The 24,377-nt window shown below is 37.0% G+C and overlaps 1 protein-coding gene across 7 annotated transcripts in view; it reads right to left on the bottom strand.

Annotated features, from left to right (window-relative positions):
* Nucleotides 1–24,377, bottom strand: part of phkb (phosphorylase kinase, beta) — a 194,507-nt gene that overhangs the window by 60,197 nt on the left and 109,933 nt on the right. For all 7 annotated transcript variants that reach the window (XM_004914060.4, XM_031900821.1, XM_002931669.4 and 4 more), the window contains 4 exons: nt 22,280–22,337; nt 15,680–15,757; nt 12,696–12,854; nt 4,323–4,417 (listed from right to left, as the gene is read on the bottom strand). In XM_004914060.4, coding sequence (XP_004914117.2) covers nt 4,323–4,417; nt 12,696–12,854; nt 15,680–15,757; nt 22,280–22,337 — 390 coding nt within the window. The remainder of the gene's footprint in view (nt 1–4,322; nt 4,418–12,695; nt 12,855–15,679; nt 15,758–22,279; nt 22,338–24,377) is intronic.

Below are 24,377 nucleotides of genomic sequence, written 5' to 3'. Positions count from 1 at the left end.
TGCAGGTGGAAAGGCCATCGCATCGCTTCGGTATTCCAAAGTCGCACAAAGTTTCCTCCTGCAGGCAATTTTGCACGACTTTTTAAAATCGAAGCCATGAGAAGGGCTTTCCACCAGCGATTCTTATTATGGCTGGTGGAAGGCATTTGGAAGCGGTAAGTTGCCCGCAATAGCAGAGATCTACAGTGGCTTGCAAAAGTATTCGGCCCCCTTGAACTTTTCCACATTTTGTCACATTACAGCCACAAACATGAATAAATTTTATTGGAATTCCACGTAAAAGGACCAATACAAAGTGGTGTACACGTGAGAAGTGGAACGAAAATCATAAATGATTCCAAACATTTTTTACAAATAAATAACTGCAAAGTGGGGTGTGCGTAATTATTCAGCCCCCTGAGTCAATACTTTGTAGAACCAAATTTTGCTGCAATTACAGCTGCCAGTCTTTTAGGGTATGTCTCTACCAGCTTTGCACATCTAGAGACTGAAATCCTTGCCCATTCTTCTTTGCAAAACAGCTCCAGCTCAGTCAGATTAGATGGACAGCATTTGTGAACAGCAGTTTTCATTCAGATCTTGCCACAGATTCTCGATTGGATTTAGATCTGGACTTTGACTGGGCCATTCTAACACATGGATATGTTTTGTTTTAAACCATTCCATTGTTGCCCTGGCTTTATGTTTAGGGTCGTTGTCCTGCTGGAAGGTGAACCTCCGCCCCAGTCTCAAGTCTTTTGCAGACTCCAAGAGGTTTTCTTCCAAGATTGCCCTGTATTTGGCTCCATCCATCTTCCCATCAACTCTGACCAGCTTCCCTGTCCCTGCTGAAGAGAAGCACCCCCAGAGCATGATGCTGCCACCACCATATTTGACAGTGGGGATGGTGTGTTCAGAGTGATGTGCAGTGTTAGTTTTCCGCCACACATAGCGTTTTGCATTTTGGCCAAAAAGTTCCATCTTGGTCTCATCTGACCAGAGCACCTTCTTCCACATGTTAGCTGTGTCCTCCACATGGCTTGTGGCAAACTGCAAACAGGACTTCTTATGGTTTTCTGTTAACAATGGCTTTCTTCTTGCCACAACTTTTTGCAGTGCACGACTAATAGTTGTCCTATGGACAGATTCCCCCACCTGAGCTGTAGATCTCTGCAGCTCGTCCAGAGTCACTATGGGCCTCTTGGCTGCATTTCTGATCAGCGCTCTCCTTGTTCGGCCTGTGAGTTTAGGTGGACAACCTTGTCTTGGTAGGTTTACAGTTGTGCCATACTCCTTCCATTTCTGAATGATTGCTTGAACAGTGCTCCGTGGGATGTTCAAGGCTTTGGAAATCTTTTTGTAGCCTAAGCCTGCTTTAAATTTCTCAATAACTTTATCCCTGACCTGTCTGGTGTGTTCTTTGGACTTCATGGTGTTGTTGCTCCCAATATTCTCTTAGACAACCTCTGAGGCCTCCACAGAGCAGCTGTATTTGTACTGACATTAGATTACACACAGGTGCACTCTATTTAGTCATTAGCACTCATCAGGCAATGTCTATGGGCAACTGACTGCACTCAAACCAAAAGGGGCTGAATAATTACGCACACCCCACTTTGCAGTTATTTATTTGTAAAAAAATGTTTGGAATCATGTATGATTTTCGTTCCACTTCTCACGTGTACACCACTTTGTATTGGTCTTTCACGTGGAATTCCAATAAAATTGATTCATGTTTGTGGCTGTAATGTGACAAAATGTGGAAAAGTTCAAGGGGGCCGAATACTTTTGCAAGCCACTGTATCACTGGCAACTGAACCTCTCCGTGGGTCCTTAGCCTAAAGGGGCAGTTTACTTTTAAAGTAACATTTAGTATGTTATAGAATGCCCTATTCCTAGCAACTTGCAATTAGTTTATATCTTTATTGTTTTGTAATTAATTTTCTTCTGCTTCTTTCCAGCATTCAAATTGGGGTTATTAGTATCTATCTTTTTATTATTAAAATTATTATCTTTTCATTCAGGCCCTTTACTCCTGTCTCTCATTCAAACCACTGCCTGATTGCTAGGGAAAATAAGGCCTGGTAAGAAGACAGCTTCTGAAATACCAAACTGGAGAGCTAATGAAGAAAAGAAAAATAACTAAAGAATCATAAAAAATAAAAAGGTCGATTGCAAATTGTCTTAGAATTGTCTTAGAATATCTGAGTCTACATCATAGAAAAAGTTAATTTGAAAAAGAACTACCGCTTTAAAGTCAGCAGCACTTTGTTTTGCCTCAAGCATGTTACTGTCAATTTCTCGGCAAAATGTCAGCAATCCTTTAAGTTATCAGTTTATATGAGTTTGCCTGTGTCAGTGTCATTTAATAATCTCCATAAAAAATCTCAATATCAAAAAATAAACTCGAAAAGGTTCAATGAAGTTATATTTTACATAAACATGTTTGTGGGGATGGCTGGCAGAGCAGAGGATACTGGCAGGTAAAAAGACCTTGAGATACTGGTTTTATACTATAAGTTTTGCTGGCTCTAGAAGTAAAGACAGCATAGCATTGTCATATATTCTAAGAAGCAGCTGCATGAACTGAGGTATCAAAGACATATAGATCAGGCATAACCAGACATAATAAGACAAAGGATGCTGAATCCCTGTTCTGAACAACAAGCCCAGCAATCCCAGGTTTCAGTTCAGTGAATTTGATTAGGCGACACCCTAGCCTTAGTAAAGTCTCCTGTGTTGGGTACATCATTTGCTCTGTGACAGGCAGCATGTTTAGGCTTTAAATTTAAGCAGTAAAATTTCATGCTGTATATTTATTGGCACGTGAAACTCTGTTCCTAAACAGAATAATCAGCTTGTCAGTCACGGCATGCTGTATAAAATAAACACGCTTTTAAGTATTGACAGGAATGCACCCAAATGCAAAATCAACAGAGAAGCCTAAATCTTCCTCTGTTAAATGAAATATTATGCCCGGCTTTTCAGTCATGTGATAATCAGAAATGGCAGGAAATTAATTCATGCAATAAAATCCCAAGGGCACTATTTTTTTTTTACAGTTCAGAGCTGTTTTGTATGCAATAAACTTGCAACTATAATAAATGAAATATGACACACTTCACATTTTTAGTTTTAATATAACCTTTTGGTCTCTGTTGTGAGTCACGTAATGTTGTAAATATAAAATGCCTCTGAAATAATGAGTTCTGCTGTAGATTTATGAAGCCTGACTGAGATTTGTCGCGGCGCAACTAATCTCTCCATGTGGCACAGCCCTAACTCTATACTATTTACAGATCTATTATCAAATCTTTTGTCTAAGATTACTTACCTCCTCATCTGGGCTTGGATTGCCCAGGATTACCTACAACAAATGATCATTTCTCAAGTCACATCCAGTCTGCACTTCACTACTTTCTATTTTATCATGGATGCTTACAATATGCTTATATCCTCCACCCCAAACAATTAGACACCAAGCAGAAATAACCTTATATCATTCTCCTTCTCATTGGTCTGCTGAAATTTCTACTGTTCAGTAGTAAAACTGCCTTTACTATTTAAATAGAATCAAAACATTCTGATGACTGGGGCCATGATAATGAGCAGTAGAAAAAAGCAGATGCTTTGCTAGAGTTTAGAAGAGGAAGGCAGAAATCTAAAAAATGATAAATAAACGGGGAGGGGGGATATTTGAAGGATGGATGAATACTGGATAGTGACAGAACAAATGTATTTAAAATAATTTACCAAATACCACTGAGAATTCTACGCTCGCCTCTATCTGTATTCTACAAACCAATGCTCTCCTCTACCCCTGAATGAGTAATCAAAGGTTCTTACATCTTACCAACTGCTCCTATCCCTAGAAAGCAATTTCTGTAGCTCTGCATTGGTTTCAGAGCTGTCATGTAGTAATTATCTGTATTAATTACTAACAAGCCTTATATTGTGACATTTATATATCTAAGCTCAGTAACTGACAGCAAATCAGCAAAAAAGAAGATGGGGAGCTACAGGGGGATATTTGGGGGCACAGATCTTCCCTGATAAAGGGTTATGGTTGCCACAGTCTGGTACAGAAGCCCAAAACATGATGTACAACATTTCTAGCCTGCTTCTTTAATTAAGCTTTAGTTCTCCTTTAAATTAACTACATTCAGTGCAGCTCCTTTTTAAAAAGTGTTTGCAATTCTGCACATGATCAAAGTACCTTATAGTATTCAGCATTTGAGATAAACTAATTAAACTTTAACAGATATCACCACAGTACTTTTCAGATCTATTCATTACCAGAACCTTAACAGAACATAATGAAGCAACTTATATAAAGTTAATACCTGGTTAGAGTACCGCATTCTGATGTTTCGCTGATCCCGAAGATGAACAAAACGGTTCATTGGATCAATGTCTTTTGGACTTATTAATTCTTCGGCTAAAATGAGATATAAATGTTATTATATAGTATAAGCCCCCTATTGAAAAATATAAAGATATTATAAGTCACCAAGGAATTCCATGACCATATGAAGGCACAAGGCTGAGTGCTTTTATACAGTTCATGGAACTCTGAAGTAACGTCTAATAATCTCATATTTTACATCAGGGGGTATATTATTTATTATAATACACAAGTTAAACAAGTCTGTGACAGAAATGACATCACTAAGTGCTGATTATAATTGATGACATCACTAAGCACATTTTATAGGTAAACCATTTACAGGATATTCATGCCTCTTGTATATTATATAAATATTTATCGACACATATAAACTTAGTTCTAGAAGGCTAAAATTTGTATTTCTGCAAAACCAATGCACTGAAAGTTGTCTGCTGTTCTTTGAGAGGCGTATCTATTTTCAAATAAGAATGCTTTATTAATATAGTGCCAAGATATTACACAGCATGTCTGTGGTCAAATTATTATTATTATACATTTTTTTTTAAAACCCCAACATTATTATGCATTTAGGCTCTGATTCTTCTTACAATATGTTGTTTTATGGCAACCAAAACTACCCTACCCTGATGCCCATCCCTCTTCTGAACCTAAATCCCAGCTGAGCATGTATCATATTGAAAGCTATACTAGCTGTCTCTACAATAAGTACCATTGTTTACCCTATGCAAATATATATGACAGGTATAAAAATTGTGTCAGGATGGGAACCGCATTGGATTATTGATGCAGTCCTCTCCCGGTGGTCTGCATTGGCGCCTATTATGATCCAATTGTTTGGCCCTTGATATTGGGCAGTGCAAGCCAGGCAAATCATGCAAACATGAACATGCCCAAAGGTTAAGCATCTAAAGGATAAACATCTCCATAAAAGTAATGATCACTGAAATCCTAATATATTTCTTTTGTCATAAGTCCTGTATCTCGTGAAGAACAAGCTTGCTGTATACACCCCTCTGCTGTACAGTGTTGCTGAATGTTGGTGCTTTATCAATATTCATTAATAATAATGCAAATGGACAAAAGCATTTCCAAAAAGTGATACCCTATTATGCATGTAAGATAATGTTGCATCACACTGCCTTCTGCAGGGCTCATTACAATAGTGGATAGCATTTCTGTAGGTGCTGCGTTGTGTGTCTTTACCTGGCCAGGGTACCTCATGGCAACTTACAAGGAGAGCAGCACAGATTATTTATATGTTAAAGGGGTTGTTCACATTTGCATTAACTGTTAAAGTATGATGTAGAGAGTGCTATTCTAAGACAACAGTACTTTTTAAATTATTTTACTTTTTTTCAGCAGCTCTCCAGAGGTTGGAGTTTTGCTAGGGTTGCTAGGGTATAACCAAGAAGTGGTTCAAATGATAAACTGGAATATGAACAGTAGAGGGCCTGAATAGAAAGATGATTTATAAAAAGTAACAATAACAATAAATCTGTAGCCTCACAGAGCAAGTTTTTTTGGCTGCTGGACCCCAATTAGAAAGCTGGAAACAGTCTGAAGAAAAAGGCAAATAATTGAAAAACTATGAAGATCAAAAGTTGCCTAGAATTGGCTGTTCTATAACTTAAAGGTGTACAACCCCTTTAATAATTTTTTTTTTAAATGCAATTCTAAATCTTAGCGATAAAGAGTGCATCAAAAAAATAAATAATAATTCTAAATGGCACATGAAATTATAACAGATATTAGAGGTTCTACTCATAACCACAATCATATACATTTCAGTGCAAGAAAAACACATTCAATATTTAATTGGTGATGTATCAAGAAATGTTATTGGCCATGTATTAAGATATAATCTATGTACTGAGGCCGCCTTCTTTAAGTAGTGGTATTTTGAAACAACCTCAGGACATTTATTCAACCTTTTCATTTGCGAAATCAAAGGATGTATAGCGTATAAAAACAGCCATACAAATAACGAAAGGCAGACAAATTAGTTTTCCTTCCCGCACCTCTTTTAAGTACCTGCTGTGTTGCAAATAAAAGCAGGGCACTTAAACCCATTCCACTGGATCTAGAATGATAACTAATAAACTCTGTGCTCCAGTCCCTCACCAGCTGCTGCCTAAAGCACTACTTCTCTATAATAGGATTTAAAAAGATAAAAAAAGCTCATGAGAAATGCCATTTATTGTTGTTTCTTGTGTGTATTACCAACATAGCAATGTTCTGCTTTCCACTCACCACAACCAGACGCATTCCAGTAAAGCCTGTGTCAAGGGAACTTTGAAAGTGGCTGGTGTTGAAGTAGTTGGCAGTAGAGTCAATTGTGTATGTTAAGGCAGATGCAGGTCATGGTGCATTTATAGAGCTGTGTGGATGCATACTGTACAGACTGGAAACAGGATCTGTAAGTAGCTTCAGTGATAGCTACTCAAGCCCCCTTACCTCCTATCGCCATGTAGATAATATGCTTGATTATGGATTATAAATTGGAACAGTGAAGAAGCGATCAGTTGGCATATGCCTAAGTGCTGTTTTATTTCAAGTGCCTGACAGTAATCACTAGAATATACTTATATGCTGTGCTAGATATGCTACAATGAGCTTTTTTACTTGAAACTTAGATATATTACAGGCAATGGTATTTTTTTTAACTATGTCTTCTCTTAAAATGTGTACTCCTGGGATCCTTTTTACCATTTTAAAATATCAGATACACCACTTATTGTACAGCGCTGCGGAATATGTTGGCGCTTTATAAATAAATGTTAATGTAATGTAATAGAGTCCTGCTCCATTTCTTTGGTTAAATAAAGAAGCAAGGCATAAGCTTTCTGATATAATATTTGGGTAGTTTTGTTGATATATGTATATCTCTAGATCTGCACAGCATTGGTATTATCAATATTTATGATCTAAGGCACAACGGCATCCGTTCTACTGTGCATTTATATGCACAATTCTGCTTTCTCCTAAGAATAAAGATATCCATGTATCCTATAAAGGGACTACACTTATCAGTACCACTGCTCACATTTCTTCCTATGAGATGATTTATTGTTTGATTTCCCATCTAGGCCTCTGCTACATGGCCTGTTAGTTAGGATGCCATTTTATCACACTCTGGAGAGAAGTAACTGTCAAAATTCAATGTCTCTCTTGCCATATAACACAGAAATGGTGATTTCTAATGTCATCCAGGGGAAAATAAGCACGCATCCATTTTTAAATACTAATTGCACACACCAGGAGCATCCTCTGGCAAATGGAGCTGCTCTGCTGCATCCTGCATACTCTTAAAGGAAAACTAAACCCAAAAAAATGAATATGGCTAGAAATCCCATGTTTTATATACTGGACTCATTGCACCAGCCTAAAGGTTCAGTATCTCTATAGTAGTAATGATCACAGGAGCTCCCAATTTTGAATCTTGACATGCTCAGTGGGCTCTGAGCAGCTAAGCTTAGGGGTCGTAGCAAATTATAAAGCAGAACATGAAGTTTTCCTGTCATTTATGCTGATTCTTCAGTACTGATTATTGGAATCGGATGCTACTTGCACTGGTTTTACCCTGATATATATATATATATATATATATATATATATATATATATATATATATATATATATATATATATAATTGATGATTTCATGCTTGCAATGTGGTATGCAGTGTGTGGGCTGCACATTTAGAACATTAAAATGGAGAATACGGGAACATCTTAGTCAAATTAAAAAACCAACATTTAGGGACAAAAGCAATGTTACCAGGCACTTTTTGAATGTAACAGCGATACCAGCCTCTTTTTAGTTCAAGATAGAGAAAGTAAGATTAGGTAAGAGAGGGGGTCATCTATCCAGCTTATTACTGAAAATATATGCCATGGGGCTCAAAGTATGTTTTTGACTTGCTATATAAAGTGATTATTAAATGTATTTTATGGATTCTTAATTCTGCAGCATGATCTGTTTTAAAGCAGAAGGAAAGGCTAATTAAGAGTTAATTTCAAGCTGCAGGCAAACCTTCAGTTGTCTCAATAGTGCCCTTAAGTCTCCCCATATTTCTCCTGTTCAGATGATTAGAAGCCAAACAGGAAGAAAAAATGCTGAGCTGTGTAATGAAAGTTCCCACAATGCCTCACTCCTGCACCGAGACACAGACCTGTGTACATGCTCAGTTAGTTAGACTATGGGGCTGATTTACTTACCCACGAACGGGTCGAATGGAGTCCGATTGCGTTTTTTTCGTAATGATCGGTACTTTGCGATTTTTTCGTATGTTTTGCGATTTTTTCGGATTCTTTACGAATTTTTCGGATCCAATACGATTTTTGCGTAAAAACGCGAGTTTTCCTATCCATTACGAAAGTTGTGTAAAAAGTTGCGCATTTTGCGTAGCGTTAAAACTTACGCGAAAAGTTGCGCATTTTTCGTAGCGTTAAGTTTTAACGCTACGAAAAATGCGCAACTTTTCGCGTAAGTTTTAACGCTACGAAAAATGCGCAACTTTTTACGCAACTTTCGTAATGGATACGAAAAACTCGCGTTTTTACGCAAAAATCGTATTGGTAACGAAAAATTCGTACAGAATCCAAAAAAATCGCAAAACATACGAAAAAATCGCAAAGTAATCGCAAAATGTTCGTTTTCAAGTCGGAACTTTTCCAATTCGGGTCGGATTCGTGGGTTAGTAAATCAGCCCCTATAAGTCAGCTTCCTGCTGATTGGCTCAGATCCACATTCCTAAGGGGAGGAGTGAGTTCTTAGCATTCTTGAGGGAGGGGGGAGCAGGAGAGGGGAGAGAGCTGCGTGTCTCTGGTACATGAATTACAGAGAAATTACAAGAAATTACAAGAAATCTTTTTTTCAGAGAAGTCAGTGCAGCATTTCTGTGAGTGCTTATGGCTGTATTTACATAGACCTTTCTGATAAAGCTTACTTAGTTTTTACCTTTCTTTCTCCTTTAATGGTATTTATCTAATATTGTTTCCTTACTAGATTTTGGTAATTGTTTTACATTGTAAAAGAAATAGTTTTGGAGGTATAAATATAATCCTGGCTGTTTAAGCTGTTTAAATACTAACCTTTTGGCCTAGTTGGCGTTGTATGCTTAGCAAAAGCAGTTGCACCACCTTGTATTATCATAGAGAGGATGATAATGTTTTTTTTTTGTTGTTTTTTTTTTTTGGATGTTTTTAATTGGTGGGTGGGATCAGTGGGCTCATTGTTTTTTTAAATACTGTTGTGTTTTTGAGACTTATTACTGCCTACTATTAAGTGCCATATGTGCACGAAATGCGTAAGGCTAAAAAACAGGGTTTGTATATTTTAGATGATGGATTAATAAAACAATCTTTTATTTTATTTTGGAGTGCTGTTTTTGAAAGTTTAAAGGGATATGGTTGCCTTGGGCAGGTACATACGCCCATAACAAAATGTACAACATTTCTGCCCTACTCCTTTAGTTAGGCAACAAAAGTCCTAACTAAATTTATTTCTAAGTGAGACAAATCGAGTTATTCTAACTTTCTTCAAAATCAATAAGGCAAAATGCAACAGGGCATCGAACGTACATCACACCAAGGGTAACTCACATAATAATGCATCTTGACTGTACACCATAACTGCAGAAGTGAGGTGGTGCTGTGACTGATACAACTGCGGTAATTGTGCAGGCACTTCATTACAAATTAGATGCAGTCGTATGGAAAATCATTGGACATCGTTTTGGAGTTTGCTATCAAAATAATGTATGTGCCCAATTTTTTAGGCACAAGTACAGTGGGTCTAAGAGAATATACAGATATAGGATGTTATCCGGAAACCCATTATCCAGAAAGTTCCAAATTACGGAAAGGCCATCTCCCATAGTCTCAATTTTAAATAAATGATTCTAATTTTTAGAAATTTCCTTTTTCTCTGTAATAATAAAACAGTACCTTGTACTCTACCAGACTAAGATATAATTATTCCTTACTGGAGGCAAAACAATGCTATTGGGTTTATTTAATATTAAAATGATTTTTTAGTAAACTGAAAACATGAAGATCGAATCTACAGAAAGATCCCTTATCCGTAAGAGCCCAGGTCCCGAGCATTCTGGATAACAGATCCCAAACCTGTACAATGCATCAATAGGCACACTATGTGAAATATTTTCAAACATACTGAAGGGTCACTCTAGTGATTTATACAAAAAATACACAAGGGCAAAAAAGTAATAAATGGTCCTTTGTACAACGACCTAAAATGCTGCTGCCCTGAAATAAAATAAGCTCTTTGGTCTGTAGCACTGTCAGTAATCATTTAAGATTTTGCACAAAATTTGGAAACTCTTGAGATTCTGTGACTGTTCCCCTAATAGTTGAAAGCAAAAATTCAATTAATAATTGTATTAATTAATACATTAATAATTGTATGGACCAACACATTTTGCAAGTAATGTTTTTTTAGTTTAATTTTGTTTTACCAGGTCAAAAGTGGTTGAAATCTTAGCATGTATATGTTAAAGAGCCATTGCATAATGGCAATGGACAGTAGCAGGCTGGGGTGATATAGGATTATTGGAGATTCCTGCAGGCCATGTAGGGGCACAAGTTGAGCAAGGTTGGTCAAAGACTCCAAGTGATACAGGAACATTTTGCAGTCTCTATTTTTCAACAATATACGGCTACTCTGCACTATTCTGATACAACAGTCTATTTGCAAATCAGCTGTAATTCTGTGCTGTAGAACAACCTATTACTTCTGGTTTCAAGACTGTATAAATGTATAACCAAATTACTAGAAAAATAGTGAATAAACATATCTTTATCTTTGATTTTGTTCACCTCCATCAAGAATAATATCATATGATACAACTCTTTACTACAAGGCAAGGATTAGCAGACATGATTAATAAAGTTGTACTTTGTGAAAAACTGATCATATCTATATATGGTTTTTATCAAACCTTTTATCCAGAAGGCTCAGAATTACGAGAAGGCCATCATCCATAGAAATAAAAAAAATAAAATTTTTACTTTTTCTCTATAATAAGAAAAAAAAGAAGCTTGTATTTGATCCCAACTAAAATATAATTAATCCTTATTGGAGGCAAAATAATGCTATTGGGTTTAATGTTTTTTATTTTTAGCAAAATTAAAGTATGGTGATCCAAATAACAGAAAGATCCCTTATCTTAGAAAACCCAAGGTCCTCACAGTAACGGATAGAAGATCCCAAACCTGTACTACCAGTTTGAAAATAAACTATTTTAGAGACAGTTAATGAAGAAACAAGATGGTTATCTATCCTTGGAAAAATAATCACTGACAAAACTTAATATTACCTATGTAAAAAAATATTATACTAATGCAGACCTCTTATCTACATTCTGTAGGCATTTAATCTAGTGCATTTATACAACTGTGATCATGTTTTTATCAGGGAGCCTACAGCATTGTGGAAATGCATCTTGTGCATAACATGACATCTAATTGCAGCCCATTTCTCCATTTTGTCACATTCGACATACACTGTAAAACTGTGGGTACATGTTAACATTTATTTGATTTTCTTACTTTGGTACTAGCCTTAAAAGAATCACAGACACAGCTGCATTTGCAGTCAAGTGACTAGTAGGGGAAGTCATATACTTATGTGCATCTGCAAATTTACCTTGTCTCCAGGTTTTTTTGTGCGACCTATGCATATTAAATGCTTGAGTCTGGTGGGAGCTAAAGTTTCAGTAGGTCATTCTCTATGTGCACTGTTTAATAATATTAATAATAAGTACATCAATAAAAGTTAATGTACTTAAAGGAAAATGGGAATGGGAAATATATACAAAGGTATAGACAACAAGCCCATTCATTTTGCACTTATAAGAAGTGATTAAAACATAAGAAAATGTTAAAGCAAATTTAAATATTACACAATTTTTTTTGCTTAATCTACCAACTGAACAAATGATATGCTAAGCCACGTGCCTAAGCTGGATAGCCACATCTTTCTTCAGAATCATGTTAAAAATAGAAAATGCAGTAAAAAAAACAGCGGATGGTACGCACTGCTTTTTCAGAACTAAGCAAAAATTGTTTATTGATGACATTATTACCGGTGAATGTATTAAATAAACACTTCTAACCAAAGAAAAAGAGAAATGCAGCATATAGGCACACTGATTTACAAACCTTTTCAACTTTAATATCAATGCTTTGGCAGATTTATCTATCTATGCTTGATCATAAAAAGAAAAAATAAATAAAAGCTAAAAAATATCTATAGATTTTTGCTACATACCCAAGGTGCCACTTACCCAGCAGTTTAGCAATAATGTACAGAGCTTGTCCCCAGAGGAAGAGTTTTCCATCTCGCCCACAGTTGCTAGGAAATCTCTTTTGGCTGTTTGGGTTCATCTTCTCTGCTTCAACAAAATCAGCAGGCACATAGTAATATTTTGGAACCACGGGACAGCCTGCAGAACAAACACAGTGTCATTGCAAGACTCATACTTCATTCATAATACTTTATACAGAATATACCATAAGTTGCTTGTACGTGCTAAAGGTGTCATTCAAAAATCTCTTTTCTCCTGTAATTGTGCCTGTGGGAGGAGTATCTCTAAAAATGGCTTTGAAAGCAACAAGCTGAATGTGGTAACTTCAGTGTATGGATGTGTGAGAGTGGGGCTATGGCATTGGTCAATTTGCTGACTTAGGGTTACCATGTTTGGCCTCAGCAAAGAACGGACAATGGTACAGACAAATGATGCCTGGGTTCTGGATCCTGGCATATGGGGTATGTAAATATCATATAATATCACAATTAATCTATACAATGGTATGTTCTTGCTGCTACTTAGTTCACTTAAGTATATGCTGCATAAGGTGTTTAGCTACATGTTATGTGGAAGTAAGATGTACAGTAATTGTACTGGAAGGCATGTCAGGAATGAGATGCAAGGAAGCATTGGGTAAGAATTTGCCTGAGGTCCCTGTGATGTGTAGCAATGAATTTTGGATGCAATACAACATAAAAACGTGCATGGTATGCAGTGATTTAGAGACAGAATAATGTAATCCAGTCAGGGAATTATAAAAAATTGATGCCTACAAAACTATTACAAGATACTGATAAGAGGCTACAAATCATTCTGAAGCCTATTTCCCAAAAATAAGCAGATTGTGCATAACAATACATAGAAAGGTTTTTAAATCTTTAGGAAAAAGGTTTTAATGATTTGCTATCCTGCTTATTATCGCTTCAGGATATCTACCATTTTCAGGCACACAATGCACATCTGTGCTTTCTCTGACATCTCTATCCTCCTGGGGGCAAATCAACATGTATTTTTGACTTAAAATCTGTGTCAGTGGCATAGAAAACACAGGAGAATAAAAAATCTTTATTTAGCATGGTCTCAATTGCAGAAGGCAAGTGCAATTTTACTGTTAATGTGGGGCTTCACACGTATACCCTATATAGAACACTGCAACTTCCTTATCATTTTTCTAAAAACCAGAACAAACAACTAAAATATCCACCACAGCAAGAAAAGTCACATTTTGTTTGGTTTGTCCCTAAAGAGGAGCACCGTTAGTGCACGAAACTTTGGATATTTTTCAATAAATGCTTTATCTTTTTGCAAAGTTGCTGTGTGTGCGGCTCTCTACTTCTTTATATATATATATATATATATATATATATATATATATATATATATATATATATATATATATATATAACTACAGTATATAATATAGAGAATGTACTTCCTTGATTTATTAATTTGCTAAAGAGATGTAATTGTTAGCTTTTAAATCTCAAAAGCTTGCATTTATTATATAAATCAGTTAGCCAACAACAGTTTTATTTTACCATTTAAACTCCCCGTTTTTACCTGATGTTATTTCTTTGCAAACAAATCCTCCTACCCTGAGTGTACAGCTGCACTTCCAATTCCAAGCCACACAGAACACCCTTTAACATGATGCCACAGCATAGTGAACCATATGAACATCTTTAAATGCTTATATTTGAACAAAAATACAGTGGGGGGAGATCTTTTCAAATTTGCAGAGGCTTGTACTGCATAAGAGGAACGGCAGAACATTTTCATTTTAGAGCTTAAGAATATGTTCTGGCTGAGTTGCCAAGAAGCGCCAATCTTATTAATTTCTCTCTGTATGAAACAATTCACTCTGCCCCTGCATTCTCCTGCCATTTGCGCAGCACACTGGTAATTTTCCATTTATAAGCAGAGCTTTCTGGGTTGCTCAGTTATTTATTACACAAAAAACCTCTTGGAATTTAGAACATTTAAATAAGCATCTAAAAATGTATTTTATTTTAAACATAGCAAGTAAATTGGCAGTTTATGTAAAAGTTTCTGAATCTTACACTGAGGATAAGCAATCTGTACACATAGGTAAATATACCAATATATGTACAGGATAGAACATACTACACAACCTCTGGTTGGAACTATTCAGCTGCTTGCAATAACTTCATGTTAAATAACTCATACTTAGCTAAAAGCTTCTAACTAGTAAACAGTACTACAGTGAAACATTTTATTGATAAAGGGAACTCCACACTCCATGAGAAGCAAAAAAAAAAAAGACAGAGGTCTATACTAGGGGGCTGATTTACTAACCCACGAATCCGACCCGAATTGGAAAAGTTCCGACTTGAAAACGAACATTTTGCGACTTTTTCGTATGTTTTGCGATTTTTTCGGATTCGTTACGAATTTTTCGTTACCAATGCGATTTTTGCGTAAAAACGCGAGTTTTTCGTATCCATTACGAAAGTTGCGTAAAAAGTTGCGCATTTTTCGTAGCGTTAAAACTTACGCGAAAAGTTGCGCATTTTTCGTAGCGTTAAAACTTAACGCTACGAAAAATGCGCAACTTTTCGCGTAAGTAGTAGTGTTACTGTAGCAAACACACCAGTTTTACCAGTGCAACAGTGCATTATATTTTTATTACTTTAAAGCTCTTTCATTTTTTAGTGTTACTGTTCCTTTAACAGGCAAAACTTATGTTCGACCTAAGCCCTAATCATTTATCTCATGTTGTCTTGGACTTACCAGGCGTACAAGAAATGTATATGAATACATTCACTAGCAGTAACCAACAAGTGAAGACATATACCTGTGATTATAAGTATTAGTTAATTAAATACAGATTTAAAGGGCAAGCAAAATAAGCACAGAGAAACCAAAAAGCTACATTAGCTTTGCAAAAACATGTGACAATAGGACTTTTTCATTAGAAAACAAAACATGTACAATCTTACCATCAAGTCCATAAAATAGCACAGGATCTAAGAGTGCTTCATATTCTTTCACTTGCTCAGCTTTCCCTCTGAACACACCTGAAAAGACAAATCTGTAGTTTAAAACTTATTATGTTCTATGGGGTTTAAATTAAATAAACTAGAAAGTCCCCTTTTAATTTACATAAACACACTAATAAATAGATACAAATTACAGAAAAAGTCATTTAGAGTAATAAAAAAATGTTATCTCCGTTACAATTCTCAGTAACAATGCAGGGAACTGCCATGGATAATACTCATTTTAATCAAAGGGAAATTGCTTACCGTATATACTCGAGTATAAGCCGATCCGAATATAAGCCGAGGTACCTAATTTTACCTAAGAAAACTGGAAAAACTTATTGACTCGAGTATAAGCCTAGGGTGGGAAATGCAGCCACTTCTGCTAAGTTTCAATAATCAAATAATTAATAAAGGAAGCAAATTGTCCAATCAAAGCTTATCCTATCACCTACATCTAGAGGATATCCTGGGCAGTTGGCACCCATCAACAGGATCCCAACTTACTAGTTAACATACATAACAAAAATACTGTCTCTGTGTTTGATACCATTGCACTAATGTGGTCCTTAGCTGACGCGTCTCCATAAGCCCAGTAGATGATCCAATTGTAATGAAGTCAGCCCAATTTGGCCCTAAATGTGGATGAACAAAGTGGTACCAGATCTGCGCATTCAGTAACTATATGTGGCCAACCCCTTAAAATGCAAATATAAGAGCTGGCTCTGATATGTGATCTATGCACTCATATGAAAACTCCAGTGGCACTTATAAGGCTAATAATGAACTTCCCTGTAGGAGTGGAAGATCTAATAATATGCTACCGGAGTGCTGTTATCACAGTGTATGGACTGGGTCTACATATCCCTGTAGTAAGCATCTTAATTTTCTGAACTGAGCTTAGAGTTCTAGACAAGGATCATTTTATTTCCTTGGTTCCCTCTCCATCCCATTTACATTTTTCCTTGGCCTACAGCTGAGCAAACTAAATGGAGAACTGCTACTGGTTACTCGCCTTTAACAGCAAAGCGGTTGCTACTTTCAATGCATATAATCATAATTGTCCGTGCAGATCTCTTTTCCGGTAGGAGAGTGGTGGGTGAATACAGGCTGCACCGCTGGCATTCATAATCACAATTGTCCGTGCAGAGAGAGCTGGAGAGTTTCCAGATGAGTGCAAAGATCACAGAAAGCAGGTGAGTGCCGAAACCCCGCCCCCCGCGAGTACTTGGGCGGACGCGTATGCGTATCCGCTCTCCTACCGGAAAAGAGATCTGCACGGACAATTCTGATTATGAATGCCAGCGGCGCAGGCTGTATTCACCCACCACTCTCCTACCGGAAAGAAGTTCCTAATGTCATCTGCACGGACAATTATGGTTATGTGCATTGACAGTAGCAATCGCTTTGATGTTAAAGGCGAGTAACCAGTGGGTGGGGGGGCGGCGTGCTCGCCGAATGCCATTACAGCCTGTATTCACCCACCGCTCTCCTACCGGAAAGCTGCCAGGGAGCGAGGAGCGCTTAGTCCCTTTATCCCCCTCCATCAGTGTATTTCCCAACAGTGTATAACTACTAAATCATGCCGAATGCCATATTCACTCGAGTATAAGCCGAGCATTCGTTTTTAAGCACTTTTTTCGTGCTGAAAAACTCGGCTTATACTCGAGTATATACAGTATATAGTTTGCACAATCTGCCAAGTATTTTTTATCTGTCTGCAGAGCTATCAACACACCCAAATTTTGAGGGAGTCATGCAAATTTATACCCCTTTCAGGGTGGAATTTGTGGTGTAGAAGGGGTGTAACTATGTGTGAACAGTTATAAATAGACATGAGAAGGATATTCAAAAAAAACATCCTGAAAATCACTTCCAGGAGAATGACATTCCTTTGTCCAGGTCAGCCTTATACTATATCCTTTAGCAGATTTTCCTGGTCTCCTATTTAAAAGCAACCATCTGACTGGTTGATTTATTGGTTAAAAACAACTTACACTGCTTACTGTGGCACCCCAGGGGCTGAACAAAATGAAATGGGAGTAGTGCTATTAAAACAATATCTTATGTTAAGAAATGCTTCCAAGGATTCTAAGTGCTCTGGCACAATAAATTCTCACAGCACACAGGACTATGAATATGAGAATCAACTAGTGAGGTTGTTACTTTTTCATTCTCTGACCCAATAATTCTTATTTCCCAAGGTTCTGAAAGCAATGGAAAACAGGCATGAAATCCAAAACTGCATTTAAATAATAAAACTATTTTCTCAATACATATTGTGCGCCACTGATGTGTGTATAAACAATGGTTTCAGCACTGTCCTGCTGAGTGAACATCAGGAGGTTAGATTGCTCTCTCTCTCTTTATATATATTCCAAAGAATGAATGGACAAATACTAGTTTACTTTTACTGAAAACAACATACAGTACATTCACTGATCATACAAAATTGTGTAAAAGTTCAGGATGCTGCCACTTTGCAGAGTTTAGGAACAGGGCAGCAAGCAGACAAATGAGGTTCAGTGTTGATACATTTTGATTAAGCACTCTGGAAAAAATAACAAATGCTAATTATATACTAAATGGTAGTATGTTGGGGGCCTCTTTAACTTAAAGTTTGGAATTTTTGTAGATAACAAACTGTGTAACTCTAGGCAGTGTCAGTCAGTGGCTACTAATGCCATTGAAGTACTGTCTTGCATACAAAATGACCCTGACTATGCAGTGCAATTTGGGCCCCAGTCCATAAGTAGGATATTAATTATCTAAAAAAAAATAGTGCGCAACTGCGCTTCCTTAATGAATTTAGTAGTGCTACAATCAATAACTAATTTTAATTCAACAAATAAGTGGAGATATTCTCCAGACACAAGTGTTAAATGAGCGCTGAGGGACGCAATTTTATTATTATCACATTTATAAGGTGCCAACATATACCACAGCAGTGTACAATAAATGGGTGTATACAGTGAACATACAGATTACATACAAAAAAACACAAAGAACTGATTAAAAGGATTTTGCACCCCTAACTATTCTTGCACTTGAGTCTGCGGCATCAATACATTTAAGCTTTTATTTTCACTACAACTATTGCTGCTTGCTGGGGAGGTTGAAGAATTGCATATAACCTTAAATGTTTAGGAAGGGACATTCTGAGGTGTGGACTGCAAAAACTTCAAATTACTGAGAAAATCCATTGCTTACTGCTAAGAGCAGTTTATGATCCATCAGTCTGTTGCTCAAACAAGGCCATAACACTGGTTGGTAACTATTCCCTTGGTTATCAAAGGTGGATACATTATTTTTCTACTTTCTACTAGACTTTGTGTGTATATTTTTTCTGCACAGACTGCATTTGTTGAGGATTCTCTCCCTTTGTTCATGGGGACTCTGGGTTATGTTGTTCTTACTTTATGACTACAAAGAAACACTCGGAGCTTTGTTGAAAGCAGATGGAATAAAATATTAACTATCTTTTCAAAATTCAGACTAGTAGCTAAAAAAAGATTTGCAAACAAGCCTGGTGTCCTTAATAAAATGAAATGCATGTTCAGATGAATACATTCAAAGGCATATTTAATGCAGAGTTCAGTAGGAAGGAAACGATTACTTGGAATTGTTCTCTTGAGGCTCTAAGTAATGATGGCTTGCTAATATCCAACAGATGAAGATAAAAGGCCCAACCAGGGAGAGGCCACCTTTGCACTCCTGTTGTAACAAAACTACAGTTCTACAGACTACAGAGTCCACTGCCAAGCATGAAAAATGTAGTGCCAGTCAAAGGTTACATAGTTACATAGTTACATAGGGTTGAAAAAAGACCAGTGTCCATCAAGTTCAACCCATCCAAGTAAACCCAGCACACCTAACCCACACCTACCAATCTATACACTCACATACATAAACTATAAATACAACCACTAGTACTAACTGTAGATATTAGTATCACAATAGCCTTGAATATTCTGATTGATCAAGAACTCATCCAGGCCCCTCTTAAAGGCATTAACAGAATCTGCCATTACCACATCACTAGGAAGGGCATTCCATAACCTCACTGCCCTTACCGTGAAAAACCACCTACGCTGCTTCAAATGGAAGCTCCTTTCCTCTAATCCAAAGGGGTGACCTCTGGTGCGTTGATTGTTTTTATGGGAAAAAAGAACATCCCCCAACTGCCTATAATCCCCTCTAATGTACTTGTACAGAGTAATCATGTCCCCTCGCAAGCGCCTCTTTTCCAGAGAAAACAACCCCAACCTCGACAGTCTCACCTCATAGTTTAAATCTTCCAACCCCTTAACCAGTTTAGTTGCACGTCTCTGCACTTTCTCCAGCTCATTAATATCCTTCTTAAGGACTGGAGCCCAAAACTGCACTGCATACTCAAGGTGAGGCCTTACCAGGGACCTATAAAGGGGCAAAATTATGTTCTCATCCCTTGAGTCAATGCCCTTTTTTATACAAGACAGTACTTTATTTGCTTTAGTAGCCACAGAATGACACTGCCTGGCATTAGACAACTTGTTATCAACAAAAACCCCTAGATCCTTCTCCATTAAGGAAACCCCCAACACACTACCATTCAGTAGATAGCTTGCGTTTATATTATTTCTACCAAAGTGCATAACTTTGCACTTATCAACATTGAACCTCATTTTCCAGTTTGCTGCCCAGTTATCTAATTTTGTCAAATCGCTCTGCAAAGCGGCAGCATCCTGCATGGAACTTATAGTTTTGCACAATTTAGTGTCATCAGCAAAAATAGAAACAGTACTGTCTATGCCCACCTCCAGGTCATTAATAAACAAGTTAAAAAGCAAAGGCCCAAGGACTGACCCCTGCGGTACTCCACTAACCACACTGGTCCAATTAGAAAATGTTCCATTTACAACCACTCTTTGTACTCTATCCTTCAGCCAGTTCTCTATCCAATTACAAATATTATGTTCTAGGCCAATATTCCTTAATTTGATCATTAACCTTCTGTGAGGTACTGTATCAAACGCTTTAGCAAAGTCCAAGTAGATGACATCAACTGCCATTCCAGCATCAAGGTTCCTGCTCACCTCCTCATAAAAGGCGACTAAATTAGTCTGGCAAGATCTGTTACGCATAAAACCTTGCTGGCACAAACTAATAGTATTGTGAACTGCAATGTATTCAAGTACCCTATCCCTTATTACCCCTTCCAAAAGTTTTCCTACTACTGATGTCAGACTAACAGGCCTATAGTTTTCAGGCTGAGAACGGGATCCCTTTTTAAATAACGGCACCACATTAGCAATCCGCCAGTCTCTTGGCACCATGCCAGACCTCAATGAATCCTGAAAAATTAAGTGAAGAGGTTTGGCAATCACAGCGCTCAGCTCATTTAATACCCTGGGATGAATCCCATCCGGCCCTGGACCTTTGTTTACCTTTACATGTTCAAGTCTCTTTTGAATTTCCTCCCGAGTGACCCATGCGTCAGTAGCTAAATTACTAGAACTGGGCATATTAAAAGGAAAGCCTTCATTATCTGGCTCCTCAGATGTATAGACAGATGAAAAATAAGAGTTCAAAATTTCAGCTTTTTCCCCGTTCCCACCCCTTCTTGCTTCATTTTTTTACTATTCACATAATTAAAAAATAATTTAGGATTCTTTTTACTCCTAGCTGCAATATCCCTTTCCATTTCTATTTTAGCTTGCCTGATAGCTTTTTTGCATGCTTTATTTGCTTCCTTGTACCTGATGAAAGTTTCTGCTGTCCCAGCTAACTTGAATGCCCTAAAAGCACGTTTTTTCTTACCAACCTCGACAATAACACTTTTATTCAGCCATAAAGGTTTTGCTTTGCGATGCCTCTCCTTGCTTACAAGGGGGATATACTGTTGTGTATAACTACAAAGCAATGTTTTAAAGATGTTCCATTTTCCTTCTGTGTCTAACCCCATGAAAAGCCTTTCCCAGTTGACACATTGCAGAGATGCCCTTATACTGGCAAAGTCTGCACGTCTAAAATTGAGGGTTTTAGTTACTCCCTTATAGAGCTGTCTCTGCAGGTTAGCACATCCCTGTACTTAACTAGATCTACATAGAATTTGTTATAGCATAAATAGAGAGAAATCCTAATTTAATGCCAGTGAAATGTATTTAAATGAAATCAGCTTTAGTCAAATAAAACAGTCAGCTTCTACAGCCACACAAAGCTGCAGTTGACAACAACAAGAGTGCCACTGATATTAGTGAGTTGAATAGCATTGGAACATAAATTTAACTCTTTCCATTGGCTCTACTGTCCATCCTTTAACTTGCCAAGTAAAAAACACATGTGGCATCAAAGATCCACCTGGAAAGATATAATCCACGGTGCCAGTACTCCAGTTTTTATTATGCGGGTGATGTAGATTCTTTGTTCTTTGGCAGTTAAACATGTTAGGTCATGACCCAATCATTAATGACCATACCCAATTAATTCCCAAATCTCATGTTTTTTGTTTTGTTTTCATGAGTAAATGATGAAACGGAGTTAGATCATCAAAATGAACAATTAAGCTGACAAACTTACCATCAATGATCATGTAGATAAAAAACAAAGGGAATTCACATTCAATTCCATCAAATAGCTGGAGGCGGAAGAAAAAACGAACATGAAACATTATTTTTTTTTTTTACCTATATTTACTTAACAGCACAGAAATAAAATATACTTTGCACGAACAGAAATGAATAATTGTATTCATTTTAATGAGGCAACACACTGGGAAACAGTTCTAGTAAAGCTTTTATTACAAAAAAAAAAGATAATATATTTCCTTTACAAATTCCCAACACCAAGTGAATTCTGTTTGAAGCTAATATGGTTTACTCGTGATAACTTGTAGTCAGCTGTGAAATTAAATGGCAAAATGATGAACTGTTAGCCATCTGTCAGTTCTGAGAAATAAACTAGCTAGCACACATTAATTGCAAACAAAGCTCTGATAACTAATATAAGCCTGGAGAAAAGGGTCGAAAACCAAGCATTTAGTAGCAATAAAGAAAGGGCTTTTTGGAATTGTACAGCACTGTGGTGAAAAAGCTACAACACTAAGGGGCACATTCATCAAAGTACGAGTTTGAATCCCGAAATGGGTAAAATTCAGATTAGATACGATAATTTCTGATGATCACAAATTTTCCGAAAAATGCTTACGAAAAAATCATATTAGTCACGATATCGTATTGGCAATCCGGAAGTCACTAAATTTTCGTATCTGACCGATCGTAAATGGCGGGAAAACCTTTCTAACTTTGAACCTTCTGTGCATGATTTTGGAAGCCTCCCATAGGACTCAATGACACTCTACAGCTCCAACCTGGCCCAAGGAATGAACCCAAAACTTTCGTACTCGGCGCAACAATACGATTTTGTCACACAAATTTTGGCGCAAATTATAAAAAAGTCATGCAAAGTGCGAAAAAGTCGTGCAAATATACAAAAAAGTTGCACAAAATACGCACAGTACGAAAAATAAAATATTTTTGTATTTCGGAACTGTCATACTTTGATAAATCAGCCCCTAAATATTATCATAAAAAAAGGTATGTAGGTATTAAAAGTGTGTGAACATTTGCATAAATTCAATAGGCTTGGTTCGCCACCAATATGGATATATGCAACGTTGTTGCCATACAGTGCACAGGTACTTTTCTAAAGAAAAAAAAAAAAACACTCCTTTAAATGGACTCTATGAGAAGTGGCCTTCCTAAAGTTGGAGCTTTCTAGATAACAGAGTCCATACCTGTATAATCCTCATTCCCTTGCCTCCCCCCCCCCCCCCTCTTTTATTCCCCACACACAGACTCATTTTAGAAGACATGTTTGGTATGGGATAGTTCTGATTCTACTGGATGTATTTTAGGTGACACCAAATTAAAGAGAAGTACTTCTACAGCCTTCCTAGCAAAAAATCTTGGAGGGGCCAAGTGTGTATTGCAACCCCTACCAGCCACCTGCTTCTCCCCTAGTCCCACCACTCCCTCTCAGGAGAGAGGCCAGGGAAGGGGGTATTTGCTTCCTTAATAGTTGGAACGCCAAGCCTTCTAAAAGGCACAGTTGAAATGAATTATGAAGCTATAATTGGAAAATAGATGGTTAAAAGGAGGCCTCTTAGTTAGATTTAAAGGTCCTTTAAAGGACATGTAAACCCCAAAAATAATTTTTTGCCTAATAAAAGAAAACATCAATCTAAGCAGCTTTCCAATGTGAATGTATTTAACATTTTTAGTGCTTTAAAAGTTATTTGTAAATGTAATTGTTATAGAAAGCAGCATTTGCTGAACTCCTGGTTGTTACTTTTTAAACAATGTTGCAAAGGTCAGTCTCCTCTAGCAAGGCAGGTCAGTCTGCTGTTGTGTTACATTGTTTCAACAGTCTGAGCTCCCAGGGCAGAGAATAGAAAAGGACTGGCAAACACTGCTTTTAATAGCAATTATATATAAAAATAAGTCAAAATCCATTGCAAATAAGTAATGAATGTATATTGCAAAGTTGCTTAGAATTATGTTTTCTTTTATTAGACAAAAATTATACTTGAACTTTAAACAATGCATCACTCAGAGGTCCCAATACAAATTACAAGGACAATATACTACAAAATCTAGAAGACAGCCAGTAACAAAAA

This window comes from Xenopus tropicalis, chromosome 4 (assembly GCF_000004195.4).
Source record: "Xenopus tropicalis strain Nigerian chromosome 4, UCB_Xtro_10.0, whole genome shotgun sequence".
NCBI classification, from domain to species: domain Eukaryota; kingdom Metazoa; phylum Chordata; class Amphibia; order Anura; family Pipidae; genus Xenopus; species Xenopus tropicalis.
This window is presented reverse-complemented; position numbering and strand designations above follow the sequence as displayed.